General features: G+C 57.4%; 1 protein-coding gene across 6 annotated transcripts in view; it reads left to right on the top strand.

Annotated features, from left to right (window-relative positions):
• CTNND1 (catenin delta 1) overlaps positions 1-12,147 on the top strand; it is a 50,450-nt gene extending 38,303 nt beyond the window's left edge. For 3 of the 6 annotated variants that reach the window (XM_029059613.1, XM_029059620.1, XM_029059615.1), the window contains 12 exons: positions 1,603-1,756; positions 2,459-2,476; positions 2,966-3,034; positions 4,640-4,767; positions 5,516-5,666; positions 6,063-6,255; positions 6,446-6,560; positions 7,102-7,189; positions 8,463-8,525; positions 10,233-10,333; positions 11,236-11,316; positions 11,584-12,147. In XM_029059613.1, the coding sequence (XP_028915446.1) occupies positions 1,603-1,756; positions 2,459-2,476; positions 2,966-3,034; positions 4,640-4,767; positions 5,516-5,666; positions 6,063-6,255; positions 6,446-6,560; positions 7,102-7,189; positions 8,463-8,525; positions 10,233-10,333; positions 11,236-11,301 (1,146 nt within the window). In that variant the 3' untranslated portion in view covers positions 11,302-11,316; positions 11,584-12,147. The remainder of the gene's footprint in view (positions 1-1,602; positions 1,757-2,458; positions 2,477-2,965; positions 3,035-4,639; positions 4,768-5,515; positions 5,667-6,062; positions 6,256-6,445; positions 6,561-7,101; positions 7,190-8,462; positions 8,526-10,232; positions 10,334-11,235; positions 11,317-11,583) is intronic. The other 3 variants (XM_029059616.1, XM_029059618.1, XM_029059617.1) reach the window with 3 other exon arrangements.
• Positions 12,148-15,985: the final 3,838 nt, after the last annotated feature.

Raw genomic sequence — 15,985 nt, 5'->3', positions numbered from 1 at the left:
TGCCTCCGCTCCTTTTATTCCATCTTCTGGTTTTCATGTCCCCTCTGCAGCCCCAGGAATTTAGAAGAGATGGCGGGGGGCCGGGGCGGGGGTCAACCCTGCACCCTGCCCGGGGAAAGGAAGCAGCTCTTTTCCTTTTCCCCTGCCCCTTTGAAGACATTACAATAGTTTGCTGTATTTAATGAGTATTTACTATGTGTCAAGCCCTATACTAAGCACTGGAATAGATACGATACTCAGGTCCCACGTAGTGTTCAGAGTCTAAGCAGATGAGAGAATAGGTATTTTGCAGATGAGGAAACTGAGGACCCAGAGTTTCCGAGGTCACCCAGCAGACAAGTGGCGGAGCCGGGATGAGAACCTCTGCCTCCCAGACCACCCGACCACATAAGGGGGAGGTGAACTGAACTCGGGTCCTGGTTCCCAAAGGGAGGTGAAGGTAGTTTGTTCTAGTATCTTAGTGAGCACCCGCTAGGTGCAGGCCACTGTCGTGAGCGGGGTTGGGAAGTGCCCTCCCCCCCCCCCCCCCCCCCCCCCCCCCGCCCCAGAAGTGAAATGTTTCCTGCTCCCAAGGGCTCTTGTGGCATAAAAAAAACTCACAACTAGAATCATCGAAATAATCGGCCGCTCAATTGAATAGATTTGCACACATATGCCGAGGACGGGGATGGTAAATATACACGTGCTAGAAATGGCTGGTGGGATTGTACAGCCTGGGGCGCTGGGGATGTTATTCCAGGAAGAAGTTGGAGGAGCTGGGATTTTAGCTGGGCTCTGAAGCTGGGGAGAGCTGTGGGATCTGGGGAGCGGGGAGGGTGCCCGGTCGAACGGTGGGGAGGGAGTGTGAATGAGGGGTCGGAGATGGAACAGACTAGGTCAGGGGACATCAGTAAACCGGAGATTCTTCTCCTTAGACTGGGAGCCCCTTGTGGGGTGAGGACCGTGTCTTCCCTGCTGATCTCGAATCTGCCCCAGCACATAGTACGGGGCCTGCCCCGTAGTGAGCGCTGAAGAAAGCCATCATTATTATTGTTGTTTTTTAGACTGTAAGCTCGTTGTGGGCAGGGGATGTCTGTTTATTGGTATATTGTACTCTCCCGAATGCTTAGCACGGTGCTCTGCACAGACTGTAGAGAAGCAGCACGGCAGAGTGGCTAGATCACAGGCCCGGGTGTCAGAAGGTTCTGAGCCGGACTCTGCCGCTCGTCCGACCTTGGGCGAGTCACGTCACTTCTCTGTGCTTCATTTCCCTCATCTGTAAAATAGGGACTGAGACCGTGAGCCCCAGGGTGGGCAGGGACGGTGCCCAACCCGATTTGCTTCTATCCACCCCAGCACTTAGTACGGTGCCTGGCACAAAGTAAGTGCTTAACAAATACCGCTGTTGTTAGTGAGCGCTCAGTTAATATGACAGTGAATGAATTCTTACAGTTAGGTTAGGTTGGGAAGACCGGGTCGGAGCACTAGAGGTGGAATTCATTCAGGTGGGATCGCCCTACCCTGGAGAGCCGGGGACCGAGTCGTGCTGTCCAGGCCCCCGGGGCGTTACTGCCGTCGGAGTGGGCACCGTCCCCGCGTGCCTAATGTTCTCTCGTCCCCTAGTTGGTGGAGAACTGCGTCTGCCTGCTGCGGAACCTGTCCTACCAGGTCCATCGGGAGATCCCCCAGGCCGAGCGCTACCAGGAGGCCCCCACCACCGGCGCCAACCACGCCGGGCCCCACGCCGCCAGCTGCTTCGGGACAAAGAAGGGCAAAGGTACGGCCTGACCCGTCCCCTCCCGGGGGAGGGCAGTCGGGAAGGGTCCAGGCTCCAGACTCAAACCGCGGAGCCCGGCTGACCGACCGACTGACCGGGAATCAGCAAGCGGCTAACCTAGGGCCGTGCGGCCTGCTGCGTGCGCCTCCGCCTCGCTCTGCTCCGTCGCTCCTGTGTTTGCGTCGTTGTGGTGATGACTTGGGGAGGTGATGAAACAGAATCCCGCTAATTTGAGGCCTTTTCCCCCACCCTTCTCCCATCTCCTGCGTGTTATGTCTGTCTCTCTGCTTTCTGCCTGATCCTGCTCTCCTGTCTGCATTCCCCCTCTCCCTGTCTGTCTTTCTCCTTCCCTCTGTCTTTCTCCCTCTCTCCCCCTCCCTCCCCGGTGTCCGTCTCCCTCCCTCCCTCCCCGGTGTCCGTCTCCCTCCCTCCCTCCCCCCCCGGTGTCCGTCTCCCTCCCTCCCTCCCTCCCTCCCTCCCCGGTGTCCGTCTCCCTCCCTCCCTCCCTCCCTCCCTCCCTCCCTCCCTCCCTCCCTCCCTCCCCGGTGTCCGTCTCCCTCCCTCCCTCCCTCCCTCCCCGGTGTCCGTCTCCCTCCCTCCCCGGTGTCCGTCTCCCCCACCCCTTCTCTCCCGGGTGTTCTCTTGCGCCTCCCCTCATCCCCCTCCCTCCCTCCCTCTCCACCTTGGGCGCCGTGCTGGAAGACGAGTGGTTCTCCAGAGGTGAGTGGACTCTGAGGGGCTCCTTCACCTCCAGCTGGCATGTTTGGGATCCTAACTCCTCTCACACATCCTTCCTAATTCTGCCTTCCAGTTGCATGCCGGGGGGAGTCCCAGCCCGCCCAGAGAGTGGCCTGGGAAGCAAGGTCTTGGCCTCCTGTACTAATGGCCCCTGGCATGTTCTCCCCTGGCATTGCCAGCTGTTGTCAAGACGTAGCTCTGCAGCAGCCGTTGGCCGACCTCACCTTCCTCCTTAGAACCGCGCGCTCCTGTCCCCGTCCCCCGCTCGGAGAAGCCGATGGCCCGCGCTTTCCTTTGGTTACTCTGCCTCCTTATCCACGTAGGCTCACCCGCAGAGCGTGCCGCTGGATTCGGGAAGACCGTCTCGGACTTCCCCTGCGTCGCCGGGGGCGGTGCCGTGGCGGGGAATCAAGGGGGCTCTTGGAGCCCTTCGGTTCTCATCTGCTCCCTTTCTTTCTCTCCCTCCCCAAGGGAAAAAACCCATGGAAGATCCAGCCTCGGACATAGTGGATTTTCCCAAAAGAACCAGTCCCGCACGAGGTAGGTTCCTACCCCTTCCCCTCCTCCTCCTCCTCCCCCTCCGTCCTCCGGGAAACCAAAATGGTTGCGAGCTCCTCAAGAGGGAATAGCCCATCCCTGAAGGGCTTCCCGCTAGACCAGCCAGAAGGCAGGCCGCGGGTTTCGTGCTCCTTCTGCAACTCTCACGCTTCTCCTCTTGGGTCGATATCACACTTGAGGCCGTTCCTCTGGCGGGGTATCTGCAGGCCGCCAGGGTTTTGGACGGTCAAGGATGGTGCTGGGAACAGGCGGCACTCCCCGCCCCGCTCCTTCTCTCCCTCCCTTCCTTTTCCTAACCCTTTGAGAACGGTCCCCCCTGCCGGAGGCCATTGTCGGTTCTTGGGGGAGGCCCCAGTTTTCTCCGCAGCTCTGGAAGCTAGCCCTACCGTCTCATTTGTAATTCGAAGCACTCGCTGTGGGCAGGGAGCGCGTCTGTCGACTCTGTTGTATTATACTCTCCCAAGCCCGTAGGACAATGCTCCGCACACAGGAAGCTCTCAGTAAATACCATTGATTGACTGAGGCCCGTACAGCGTGCCTGGACCCATCCCAGACTCTTGACCGAGGCATGATATTAGTCGCAGTGACCTGCCAACCTTACTTGGAAGGCTGTGTGGGTCTGAGAGCTCCCTCCAAGGGGGCGTTCGTTCCAAACGATTTCACGGCTGCGCTGCCCGAGCCTTTGCCGACCTGCCGGTTGCCTCCCCTAAACCCAGAGGGGCGCTACAGTAAGTTGTTCAAGCTTGGCTCGAGAGCGGGATTTTGTTTGTTTTTTTCCCTTTGTTTAAGTGCCAAGCCCATCTCTAGTCCTCCTGACCCTCCTGCAGAAACACACCCACTGGACGGCCGCCATTTGCTCGTGTTCCAGGCACTTCCCAAGCCGCCCTGTGCCGGTGCAGACGACCGCCGCTTACACGGTCCCGCTGCCCACCCGCCCTGCTGATGGCACAGAGGCGTGGTGTCTGCCAGAGGCTGGGAACGCTCTTTGGCCACGCTGCCATCTTATCCCCTCTCCACTCAGCGAAAAGCTAGAAGGGCCCAGGTCTAAGCTGTGGGTGACCCCAGGGTAGAGGCCTAGGCCTAGACAGGCTTTCTTTTAAATGGTATTTTGTAAAACGCTCGCTTTGTTCCAGGCGCTGTACTAAGCGCTGGGATTAGGCTCATCAGGTTGGACACAGTCCACGTCCTACGTGGAACTCACAGCCCCCATTTTACAGGTGCGGTAGCTGAGGAGCAGAGAAGTGACTTGCCCAAGGTCACGCAGCAGATAAGTGGAAGAGTTGGAATTAGAACCCAGGTCCTCTGGTCCAGGCTCGTATTTTATCCACTAGGCCACGCTGCTTCCACCATACTTCTTATCTGTTGTAAATATTATTTTTTACAATCTATAAGTGGGCCAGAGGTCAGGAGGCAGTGACTAGGAAGCTTCCGAGAAAGAGATGAGAGAGGAGACGTCGCCTGCCGTGGAGGAGGGAAGGAAATTGCAGGTGTCTGGCTTTGCGGTTCCCATCTCCTCGTCCGAGTCCTGGCGAGCCAGACCCGCCAAAGGAAGTTTGTCAGTATTCCCTATCTTCCTCCCCGGGGTAGGATATGAGCTGCTCTTCCAGCCAGAGGTGGTCCGGATATACATCTCACTCCTCAAGGAGAGCAAGACCCCCGCCATCTTGGAGGCCTCGGCCGGAGCCATCCAGAACCTGTGTGCCGGCCGCTGGACGGTGAGTCGGAGCGAGACTGTGGGGTAGAGAGGTCAAAAGCAAAGGGGGGCTCCTAGAGAGCCTGGCCCAGCCCTCTACTCTTGCCCGAGGGAGTCGGGGGGACACGGGGAAGGAGGAGGGAGGGGAATGGGGAGGTCTTTCTGTCAAAATCAAGCAGAGCAGGCATGACCTCATTTATTGTGGTGCTAAGGGCAAACAGACCTCCCTAACTCTTCCTCCTTTTTGAAGGTGGACCGAAGTCACTCAGCACGGCTCAGTGAGTCGCACAAGGCCACGTAGCAGGGCCATTTTCAGTCGAGACGCCCAATCTCCCGATTCGGTCGCTCAGTCCCCTGAGTCTCCACGCCACCCCAGCCTCTGAAGGAGTTCCTAAACTGGTTCTTCTAATGAAGAGGACCTTGGTGAAAACAAGCACCGTCCATTTGCCTCTCGGTCGTGTGCTGGGGTGGGGACGAGGGGCCCCGACTGGCGGCTCCGGCGAGGCCGGGAGGTTGAAGGTATCCGCGATTCGGGCGTTACTGATTGGTAACGAGGCCCGCTGGTTCATTCCCAGGCTCGGGGCGGCAAGAACAGTAAAGGCATCACGGGTGGCGAACGGAGGGGCTAGGCAGAGGGGTGATTGACAGCAAAACAGGAGAGGCAGGCAGTTGGATGGGGCCAGGCCTGATTTTGACAGAGTTTATTTGGAGGGGTTGGCAGAGGCTCTGACCCATTGCCCATCCATTCCCGTCTCCTCCCCCTGTTCCAGTACGGCCGGTACATTCGGTCCGCCCTGCGCCAAGAGAAGGCCCTGTCCGCTATCGCCGACCTCCTGACCAACGAACACGAGCGGGTGGTGAAAGCAGCCTCGGGGGCCCTGCGCAATCTGGCCGTGGATGTGCGGAACAAAGAGCTGATTGGTGAGGGAGACGCGGTCGGCGGCCGGGGGAGAGGACCGGGCGGATGTGGTTGAGGAGGGCGGACAGAGCCGGCGTTTCCCCCTCCTCGGGAAGCTCACCAGGGCATCGCTTCCTACCCGGTAGAGGGGTCCAGGTTCCCTTAATGCCACTCTCTTAATGCCATTCCTCCGCCAACTCCCGACGGGCTCTGCGGGAAGGGGACGGTGGCGAAAGTAACACAGAGAGGGGCTCCAAACGTCGTCGCCTCCGGGCCTCTTCCGTTGCCTCTGGGACGAGGGGAACCACTTTAATCTGCCCGGAACTGGCCTCCGATTTTGCGTGGTCGGGGCCCCCGAGGGAAACCCGGCAGATCTCACGCTCCCCGTCCTTCCCTCCGCCCCTCCCCGCGGCCCCCAGGGAAGCACGCCATCCCCAACTTGGTGAAGAACCTGCCGGGCGGGCAGCAGAACTCTTCCCGGAACTTCTCCGAGGACACCGTGGTCTCCGTCCTGAACACCATCAACGAGGTCATCGCCGACAACCTGGAGGCGGCCAAGAAGCTGCGGGAAACGCAGGGCATCGAGAAGCTGGTGCTGATCAACAAAGCGGGGTGTGTGTAGGGGGGGACCTCCCCCTCTTCCTGGGGCCGGGGACGGGCCGGGGAGGCGGGGACCGTCCGGGCTCCCCTCGGTCCTGGCGGACCGGACTCTGGCTTCCGAAGGGAAGCTCCCTCCCCGGAAGTAGCTCCGGAGCCGAAGCTCGTTCCCCCGGTTCACCTCCGGACTCTCTGCGCCACCCAGGAACTGCTCGGAGAAGGAGGTCCGGGCGGCGGCCCTCGTCCTGCAGACGATCTGGGGTTACAAGGAGCTGCGGAAGCCTCTGGAAAAGGAGGGGTGGAAGAAATCGGACTTCCAGGTGAGTGACCGGACTCTCGTGGGCCCGTGGGAGTGGAGTTTCTTCCAGAATCTTTTATCCTTGGTCTTTGCCCATCCCTCCTCCCTCTCCACCCCCTGGGACCCGAGGCTTTAGCGGCAGGGGTCCTGGAAGCAGTCCCGGGACCCGCCCTCCGCCCTCCCCCGGGAGCCTTTGCGAACTCTTTGTTCTCCTTCGTGGCCGAGCAAGGTCATCGTTGCCCCCTGGTGGAGGGATTCTGCCCCAATGGGCCTCTACCCGGCCCGCCCCGGCCCGTCCCCCGCCGCCGGGCAGGAAGGCCGTTGGCCTGCCCTTCGCTTTCCTCTCGGCCCGTAACCCGGAGGGGGGCCGAGTTGGGGACGAGGCGGTCCGGGAAGAGCCTTCTGCGGGGAGTGAGGCGGGTGGCCATCGGAGTTCGGGGGTGGGGCGGGGAGACCGAATCTCCCGAGGAGTGAAACGGATGGCGATCGGGGTTGGCGGGAATGCGACTCCTCCCCCGGGTGACGGACGGGGCGTTTTGCCCACCCGCCGCCTCCGTTCTTAGGTGAATCTGAACAATGCCACTCGGAGCCAGAGCAGCCACTCGTATGACGACAGCACCCTGCCCCTCATCGACCGGAACCAAAAAGCAGGTAAAGCCACCGGATTCCTCCTCCGGTCCCCGCGCCCCCCGCCCGTCCTCCCTCCCGTCTCCGAGCTTAGGGCATTGCGGAGGGCCGACAGCCTCCGAGAAGGCCCGGGATCTCTGCTCGTTCTTTAGGGGAGTGATAGTTGGCTCCCCAACTCTTGAGCAGAGGTCTGGGCTTTGAGATTGATATTGGGCTCCGGGGACAGATCGGAATAGGGAAGGGTGAGGTACGTGGTGTGTAAGAGAGAGAAACTGCGACAGCTCCATTTAGCTTGAAACATCCACCAGACCCCTCGTCCCTCATTCGTGTTGTCGGTCTTAATCAGTCGTATTTATCGAGCGCTATTTATCGAGCGCTTACTGTGTGCAGAGCACTGTACTGAGCGCTTGGGGAAAGTACAGTGTTACGGACAGGTTCCCTGCCCACGGTGAGCTTACGGTCTAGAGGGCGAGACCAGATGTTAATATACATAAATTATGGATATGTACATAAGTGCTGTGGGTCTGGGAGGGGGGATGAATAAAGGCAGGGTGGCACAGAAGGGTGTCGGAGACACTTGAAGGTTTAGTCAAGGGAGGCCTCTTGGAGGAGATGTGCTTTCTAAAAGACTTTGAAATCGGAGCGATTGATCGTCCGTCGGGTGTGAAGAGGGAGGGTGACCCAGGCCAGAGGGAGGATGTGGGTGAGAGATTGGCGACGAGATAGGTGAGATTGAGGTATAACAAGTAGCTGGGCGGTGAGTAGGTCTCCCCCGCCACCCCCCACCCCTTCCCAGCATCTTCATGAAGCTACCCGGTTGTTGGTTTTTTTGTTTTGTTTTTAAACAGTATTTAAAGCAATTATGGTGCATCAAGCACTGGGATAGGTACAAGTTAATCAGACTGGATTCAGTCCCTGTCCCACATGGAGAGAGAACAGGTATTGAATTCCCATTTGGCAGTTGAGGAAGCTGAGGCACCAAGAAGTGAAGCGACTTGTCCAAGGTCACAGAGCAGGCAAGTGGCAGAGCTGGGATTACAACCCAGGTCCTCTGGCTCTTTAGACCCTTGCTTTATCGACTGGGCCACACTGCTTCCCTGTGCAGCGAGGCCTAGTGGATGCGTTACATTAAATGCACTCGGTTACATTTAATGCCTCAGAGGCTCTGAGCTCCCTTGGAGTCTATCATTAGGAAGTGTCTGGGAATCGAGAAGAGATAGCCATGTGTGAAGGAAGGGCTGTGGTGAGTGGAGGGCTGGATTTTCTCCTGTTTGAGTTCCCGATTTTCTCCATCTAGATAAGAAGCCCGACCGGGAGGAGATCCAGATGAGCAGCATGGGTCCAAATTCAAAGTCATCAGGTGGGTTTTCTAGATCCCCTTCTCCCACCCCCAACCCCCATCCAGCTTTGCTGACGAGAGAGCGGTCTTGTCAGCCGTTAGTCGATATTATTTATTCAGGGCGTACCGTGTGCGGACCCTTGTAGCGAGTCCTCGGAAAAGTACAGTAGAGCTAGGGGAAATGATCCCTGCCATCCATCGGGCAGTCTAGCAGGGGGAGATGACATTAAAAAAGAGCACACGTCGGTAGAAGCAACAGAGAATAAAGATACGTACGTCAGCGCTCCAAGTGGGGCTGACTATCTGGGTGCTCGAGTGATACGGAAGTGCCGAAATGGCCGTAGAAAGGGAAAGAGGATGGGGTGATGAATCGGGGAAGGCCTTCTGGAGGAGATCCGGTTTTGAAACGACGGGCGAATGTCCAGAGGTGAAGTAGGAGGATTTGTGGGGCCGGGCCGAGGGTGCACCCAAGGTGCCGGCAACAGGAGAGATGAGAACGGGGCAGAGTGAGCATCTTTACTGGAGAGTTGCGTGACCCATGCGAGCTGGGCTGGAGTGGGAAAGGAGCGAGGATGAGTAACGGGCCCAGAAGGCCACTTCCACTGGTCGCCGAGGGGAAGGGGCAGCCGTTAGAGGTTTTGGAGGAGTAGAGAGATGTGCGCACAGCGATGTTTGAGAAAAGCAATCCGGGCAACAAAAGCGGACATTTGGACCCGGGGATGCAAGAGAGAGGCAGGGAGTTCTGATGCAGGTTGATGGCAGCTGTCTAGTTCCGCCTACCCATCCCGATGGCCTCCGCCGTTCCTCTGAGGGAACGAACGCAAGGAGAAGCAGCGTGGCCTAGTGGAACATGTCTATTATATTGTTATACTGTACTCTCCCAAGCGCTTAGTGCAGCGTTCTGTACGGCGCACACAGGACGCGTGCCATAAATACGATGGACTGACCTGGGTTCTAGTCCCGGTTCCGCCACTTGTCCTGTGACCTTAGGCAAGTCACGTCACTTCTCAGTTGGCCTCATCTGAAAACAGGGATTCGGAGCGTGAAGCCCCACGCTGGGACGTGAGCTGTGTCCAAGCCGATGATCTCGTATCCACCGCGGCGCTTAATACGGTGCCTGGCACGTAGTAGGCAGTTAACGAATACCATAGACAACAGTGAACCCCTAAGTGGGCTTGTGAAATCAGGAAGATCCTCGTCACACAGCTGATCCAAGTGATCTCCAGCTGGTCGGCTCTCGTTGCCTGCTCTCTCCAGGATTTGCGTGGTCCCGACAGGATGGAGAACCTTCCTGACGAATCGTCCTGGGAGAGAATAATTCAAGAGAGCCGACAGTTCCCACGAGGAGCTGACAGTCTAGAAGGGGAGAGTCAGCACTCTTTGAAAGAACTCTTCTGTCCAGGCAGCCCTCCGCTGGGCAGAGCCGCCCGGGTCACCTGGCTCCAGCGATCCTCGCTTCCTTCTCGGGGACAGAAATCAACCTCCCCCAGATTGAAATCCAGAAGGATTTGAAAGAGGGAGATATTAGCGATAGGCTGGTGAAGTAAATCAGTCACACAAGCCAATTAGCGAGAGACTGCTCGCCTGACGTGACCAGGGAGAGGCGGAGGGAGCCGGGAGGAAAGCTCGAGCGGGGATTAGTTGGGGATTGTGCATCGTCCCCTCTGAACGGCGGTCGGCCATGGGAGAGCGATGGGGTCTCGGTGTGACGGGGTGTCTCTCTTTCAGATAACTATGCCACACTGAGCGAACGGGGGGACCACAACCGGACACTGGACCGATCTGGGGACCTGGGGGACATGGAGCCGATGAAGGGAAACCCCTTAATGGTAAATTCTGCTCGGACCCCCTGGGTCCACGCTGGGCCCTATCCCAGCCCTGTCTAGTGCTGCGGTCTGCCAAGCTGGGGACGGAGACAGACTCGGTCCTAGGTTTTTTTTTGGTTGTGGGGGTTTTTTTTGTAGTTTTGGGGGTTTTTTGTTTTGTTTTTTGAAACCCGGCTTTAAAGCTGGTGCCGTAGATGGATCTCCCAGCCTGGGTCAGTGTTGAACTGAGGATGCTTTCTCTGACATTCAGTTGGTTTCCTGAGCCCCACATAAAGAAGCCCACTTCATCCCCAAATGGGGAGCGCGCATGTGCACGTACACACGCATTCAATACCCCCCACTCCCGCCCGGCTCCAGTACCTCTAGTTCCTCCTGCCTCATTCAGACGTGAGAAGCAGCTTCCCCTGGGGGAGCAGACCAGCCTTTCTCGTCTCTGGACTGAACTCTTGCCGACCTCACTGGGCTGCAGTTTCTGGATCTTATTTTTATTTTTTTAATTTGTTTTTTTATGCCACCTTCCCTCTTCCCTTGGAAGAGCCCGGTGGAAGCCATGTCAGTCACGTGAAGGGGGGCCGGGAACGGCAGGGGGTTGCCCGGCCGCCCCATCTGTCGACTCCGGCCGACCCCCCGTCGCCCTTTAAAAAGGACTGGCCGTGGACCTTCATTTGGGATTTCGTCCCGGAGTCTAACGTCAGAGGTTGGCGGGATGGAGGCGGTAGGGCGCTCCGACTACCGGCATCCCTCCCCCCGCCCCGGTACGGTCGCGGCACTAACTCTCACCCCTCGCTTCTCGTCTGTCAGTCAGCGCCTCTGTCTGAGGGGGGTCCAGCTTCCCCCCCACCCTCGTCCCCTCGCCTCCCCGTCCTCTCCCCCGCTTTATACTAACAGGTTGCATGTGTCCACAGCAGGAGGAAGGGGAGGAATCTCTGCAGGAGTTGGATGAGTTGTTTTTGGATGAGGGTGACGAGTAGCATTACTCCCACATGGTATGTCCTCGTCGGCCGACCCTCCGTGCGTCAGGGTGGAGCCAATCAAGCTGATCCGGATCACGCCGGAGGCGCCGGAGACCGCCCGGCGGTCCGCCCGGGCCTTAGGCGCGCTGATTCTCTGATCTTCCCCCCTCCCCCGGCCGCTGGTGATTTGAAGCTCCCTCACACGCTGCTTATTTTCCTCCAGATTTGCTCGCCTGGCTTCTCGGCTCCCCTTCGAACCAGCCCTTATAACCGTCTCCCTTCTCTCCTCTCTCCCCACAGCAGAAGATTTAACACCACAGTTTCGGCCCCACCTGGGTTTCTGATATATAGTATATATATATGTGTGTATATATATATATTATATATATACTTTTTGTGGTGAGATGGACTGATCATCCCCGTTTTCCCCCCGCCCCCCTCCTTTTTTTTTTTTTTCCCTTCGCTGGACTATTGTGCCAACCACCGGGCTGCCCCCCGCCCTTCCAGTTTTGGGTGGGGACCCCTCCTCATTCCTCACCTTTTCCTGTGAAACACCCCCCCTCACCCCCCAACTCCTGGAGAAACCTGACTCGGCCACTTAAATAGGACGCCTCGCCGTCTCCGACCTCGATACGCTTTTCAAGCTCGCCTCCCCGGTCGGCACTGCCCGGAGCTCCTGGCCCGAGCGGACACCGGGGGACCCTTCGCCGAAGCCTGCAGAAGAAACCGCCCGTTAGGGGCCACGGATCTGGAACGCAGATGACCCCGAGGAAGTGCTTTGGACAAGGGAAGAGGGGAGAAGAACGTTGGGCTTCTGAGACGGGGAAGAGTCATGGTGGGGACAATGGATTCTTCTCAGTTTGGTTTTTGTTTTGATTTTTTTTTGTTGGTTTCTCGCCGATCCTCCTCATCCTGATTTTTGAGTTTGAAAAGAAGAATGCTGGGAACGATGGACCGTTTAATTTGAGGATGCCCCCATCCCCCCACTATGTATGAAGCATCTCCCTAGAACTGTAAGCCAGGGGGAGCCTCCCCACCTCCCCACCGAGGACCTGGGGACTGACTGCCCAAGGGATCTTTCGGACTCGGTTGCTCCGCGGCGTCCCCGGTCCTCCCAACCTCGTGGCCGCTGCAGCGGACTGGCCCGGGGCCCGGCCTTTCGGCTTCCATCCGGCCCGGGGCCTCCGTTCAGGCCGGCGACGACCGTGGCTCTGGGGAAAGGAGGGGTGGGGTGGGGAGGGGTCTTGTAGGGGCCGTCGCGTGCAAGTTGCCGGGCAGGCAAGAGGGAGGAGAGGAGGGTGGGAGAGAGGAGGCGGAATGTCTCCCATCAGTTAAAGCGTTCACAGAGGAGAGTGGGAGGAATGTATATAGCGGGGCTTGGGTGGGAGTTGTGGTGGGAAGCTTTCAGCTTTTCTTTTTCCTCTTCCATTTTCAGCTCCTCCTTGGCACCCCCCCCCCCCCCCCCCCCACAGACACACACACACACACACACACCTTCTCTTTCTCTCTCTTTCTCTGTCCTTGTTTTTCCTCCTCCCCCAACCCCGGGGTGGCCGGCTAAGAGTAGGACCTGTATGTACATAGCTCCCACCCATCCTCTCCCCGTGCAGGGGGGCTGCCCCCCGGCTCTGTCTCTCCCATGTGCCTTTGGCCCGGGGCTCTCCGCTTCCCCTCCACCCCTCTCCATGTGCCTTTCTTTGCCGCCGCAGCCTCGATTTTCTGATGATTTTTGCAAATTCATTTTAATTCCTCCCCTCCTACCTCCCCTCTGGAGAGGAAGGGAAGAGAAAGTCAAGTTTTGGGGTCTTGGGGTGGGTAGGGGAGCCGGGGGAGCCCTAGTTCTGGGTGGAGGGAGAGGCGCTCCCGTTTCAGCCTTAACACAGTCCGTGCGCCACAGTGTGGAATTGGGATTTCCAGCAATAATCCTTTCTGATGGATCCCCGAAGTGAGGGGGCGTTAGTTTTAGGTCTCCATCACCCCCAGGAAACGGGGCGGGGGGTGGGGCGAGGTGGAGGACGGCCTACTCCCAGCCACTCAGGGCCAAGTGGAGGTCAGGGGAGCACTCTTGGCCACCTCCCCTCTCTCTCCCGGGTCGGAAACCCCGGCTGACACAACTGGAAGACCTCCCCTGAATGGCCGGGGTTCTGGGGCTGGAAGAGAGATGTGCCCTTGCCCTTAGACATCGGGGGCTCCCCCTCTCGCCCCTCCCCGCTCCCCCCGCCCCCCCTCACCCCTCGCTGGCAGAGGGGAGCCCTTAACGCTCTCGGTGGCGACCCCGAGAGCACGCTCGCTGCACAGGGGGGAGACGCCTGCAGCCTGGGACGACCCCTTCCCCATCTCTCTCCCTCTCTGCCTCTTATTTTTCTGGTGCTCTTTTTCTCGGTGGGCGGGGTGGGTAGCAGGGCAGATCTGGGCTTTGGGGACCTTTTTTTATTTTTCTTTGTCTGTAAAACACTAACCGATCAATCCCAGAGGAACCAAAAATCCCACCTTCCCACCGAACACTACTCTGGGACGATCTCCCATTCCATTCTCTGACTCTCTTTTTCTGTCTCCTGCCCTCTTGTCTCCTCTTTTCTCTTTCTCTCTCTCATTAACGCTTTTAAGACAAATGAGTTTTTTTATATAAATAAAGTTTTTAAAGTGTGTATTTAGGGGAAATCCGTGTTCGTTTTTTCTTAAGACCGGTGTTCCCCGACGAGGACGGCCTCCCAGGTCATTTCTCCGTCGGGGGCCAGGGGAAGGATGCTCCCCGGGGCTGGGTTCTGTCTTGGGTCGGCGGAGCCCTTCGGTGGGCAGGGATTGTCTCTGTTGTCGAGTTGTACTTTCCAAGTGCTTAGGACGGTGCTCTGCACACAGTAAGCGCTCAATAAATACTATTGAATGAATGAAGGACCGGAGCAGGCTATGGCATCAGTTTCAGCTCACCTTGCTGCAGCCTTAATCCTGCTACTGCGTCTCAGCCGCGCTCTGGGTGGGCCCTCAAACCTGGGCACGGCTTTCCCCCTTCACTGCTGCCTAAGACTGGAGTGGGAAAGCGAGATGAATCCACACTCCTTAGGGTCATTAGAGGAACTATCAGTCGATCGATCTCTATTTATCGAGCACTTCTTGGGTGCAAAGCAGTGAAGTAATAACAGTATTAGGTCCTTTGTATGTCAAGCATTGCGCTAAGAGCAGGGGTAGATGGGAGCTAATCAGGTTGGACACGGTCCCTCTTCCTCGTAGGCTCCACAGTCTTAATCCCCGTTTTACAGATGAGGAAACTGAGGCCCAGAGAAATGAAGTGACTCGCCCAAGATCACACAGCAGATAAGTGGCGGAGCCGGGGTTAGAACTCAGGTCTGGTTCTGCTTCTAGAGAAGCAGCGTGGCTCAGTGGAAAGAGCATGGGCTTTGGAGTCAGAGATCATGGGTTCGAATCTCAGCTCTGCCACTTGTCAGCTGTGTGACTGTGGGCAAGTCACTTAACTTCTCTGTACCTCTGTTACCTCGTCTGTAAAATGGGGATTAAGACTGTGAGCCCCACGTGGGACAACCTGATTCCCTCGTGTCTACCCCAGCGCTTAGAACAGTGCTTGGCACATAGTAAGCGCTTAACAAATGCCAACATTGTTGTTATTATTAGGTCCTTCTGACTCCCAGACTTGGGCTCTATCCACTAGGCCATGCTGCTTCCCCAAATACCAAGCACTTGAGAGAGTACAGTATAACATTTAGTAGACGTCTGCCTACCGTGAAATTACAGTCTGGAAGGGTCACTCTAGCTTGTTTCTTGTTGGTGAGAAAAGAATGGGGGTGAGAGTCTGTGCCTCTCCTTTGGTGGAGGAAGGCTTGGAAACCTTGGGTTGGGAGCAATGGGGGAGGGGGAGCGGCAGAAGTGGGGTGGGATGAGAGGCGGGGAATTTAGCTCTGGACTTGCTCCTCGGCAGCTGAAGAAGTAAAGGGGGCGTGGGACTTGTTTGAGGGCTGGGGTCGGCAGAGGGGGTCGGGATGGGAGACAGTTGTTTCAACTATCACTTCTGAAAAGATTTCAGTCAATAGCATGTGGTATTTGCTAAGCTCTTAGTCCCAGACACTGTACTGAGTGCTTTGATGGATACAAGCAAATGGGGTTGGACCCAGTCCCTGTCTCACCTGGGGCCCACAACCTCAATCCCCATTTTACAGATGAGATAACTGGGGCAAAGAGAAGGGAAGTGATTTGCTCCAGGTCGCCCGGCAGACAAGTGGCAGTGGGGATTAGAACCCATGACCTTCTGACTCCCGGGCCTGTGCCACTAGGACGCTCTGCTTCTCATTTAATGGTTTGAGGAAGCTTCACCCCACCTTGTCTGAGGGCAGTGAGGGATAGCGTAGACCATAAGCCCCTCCAGGGCAGGGATCGTATCGACCAACAGTATACTAAAGTTCGGTTAGTGCTCAGTAAATATTGGTAAATTGACACCATCTACCTCACTAAAGTGTCTCTAAATTACTTCTGAATTAGAGTTGCGATGAAAGGGTGATGGGGGGGAAAGGAGGCACAGAGGAAAAGCAGGATTTACCCAGATTCAAGTGAGACCAGCTGTGCTGACTCTCCAGTCACGGAGTACCGATTCCCAGTTAATACACTAGAGCTTGGGACTTGACAGAACTACGCTGTGTTAATTGAGCTCCTGCCGTGTGTGCAGAACACTGTTCTAAGTGCTTGAGCAGGTCCA

Source organism: Ornithorhynchus anatinus, chromosome 3, assembly GCF_004115215.2.
Source record: "Ornithorhynchus anatinus isolate Pmale09 chromosome 3, mOrnAna1.pri.v4, whole genome shotgun sequence".
Lineage (NCBI taxonomy): Eukaryota > Metazoa > Chordata > Mammalia > Monotremata > Ornithorhynchidae > Ornithorhynchus > Ornithorhynchus anatinus.
Note: the sequence above shows the minus strand (reverse complement) of the source record. Positions and strands in the feature narration are given on the sequence as shown.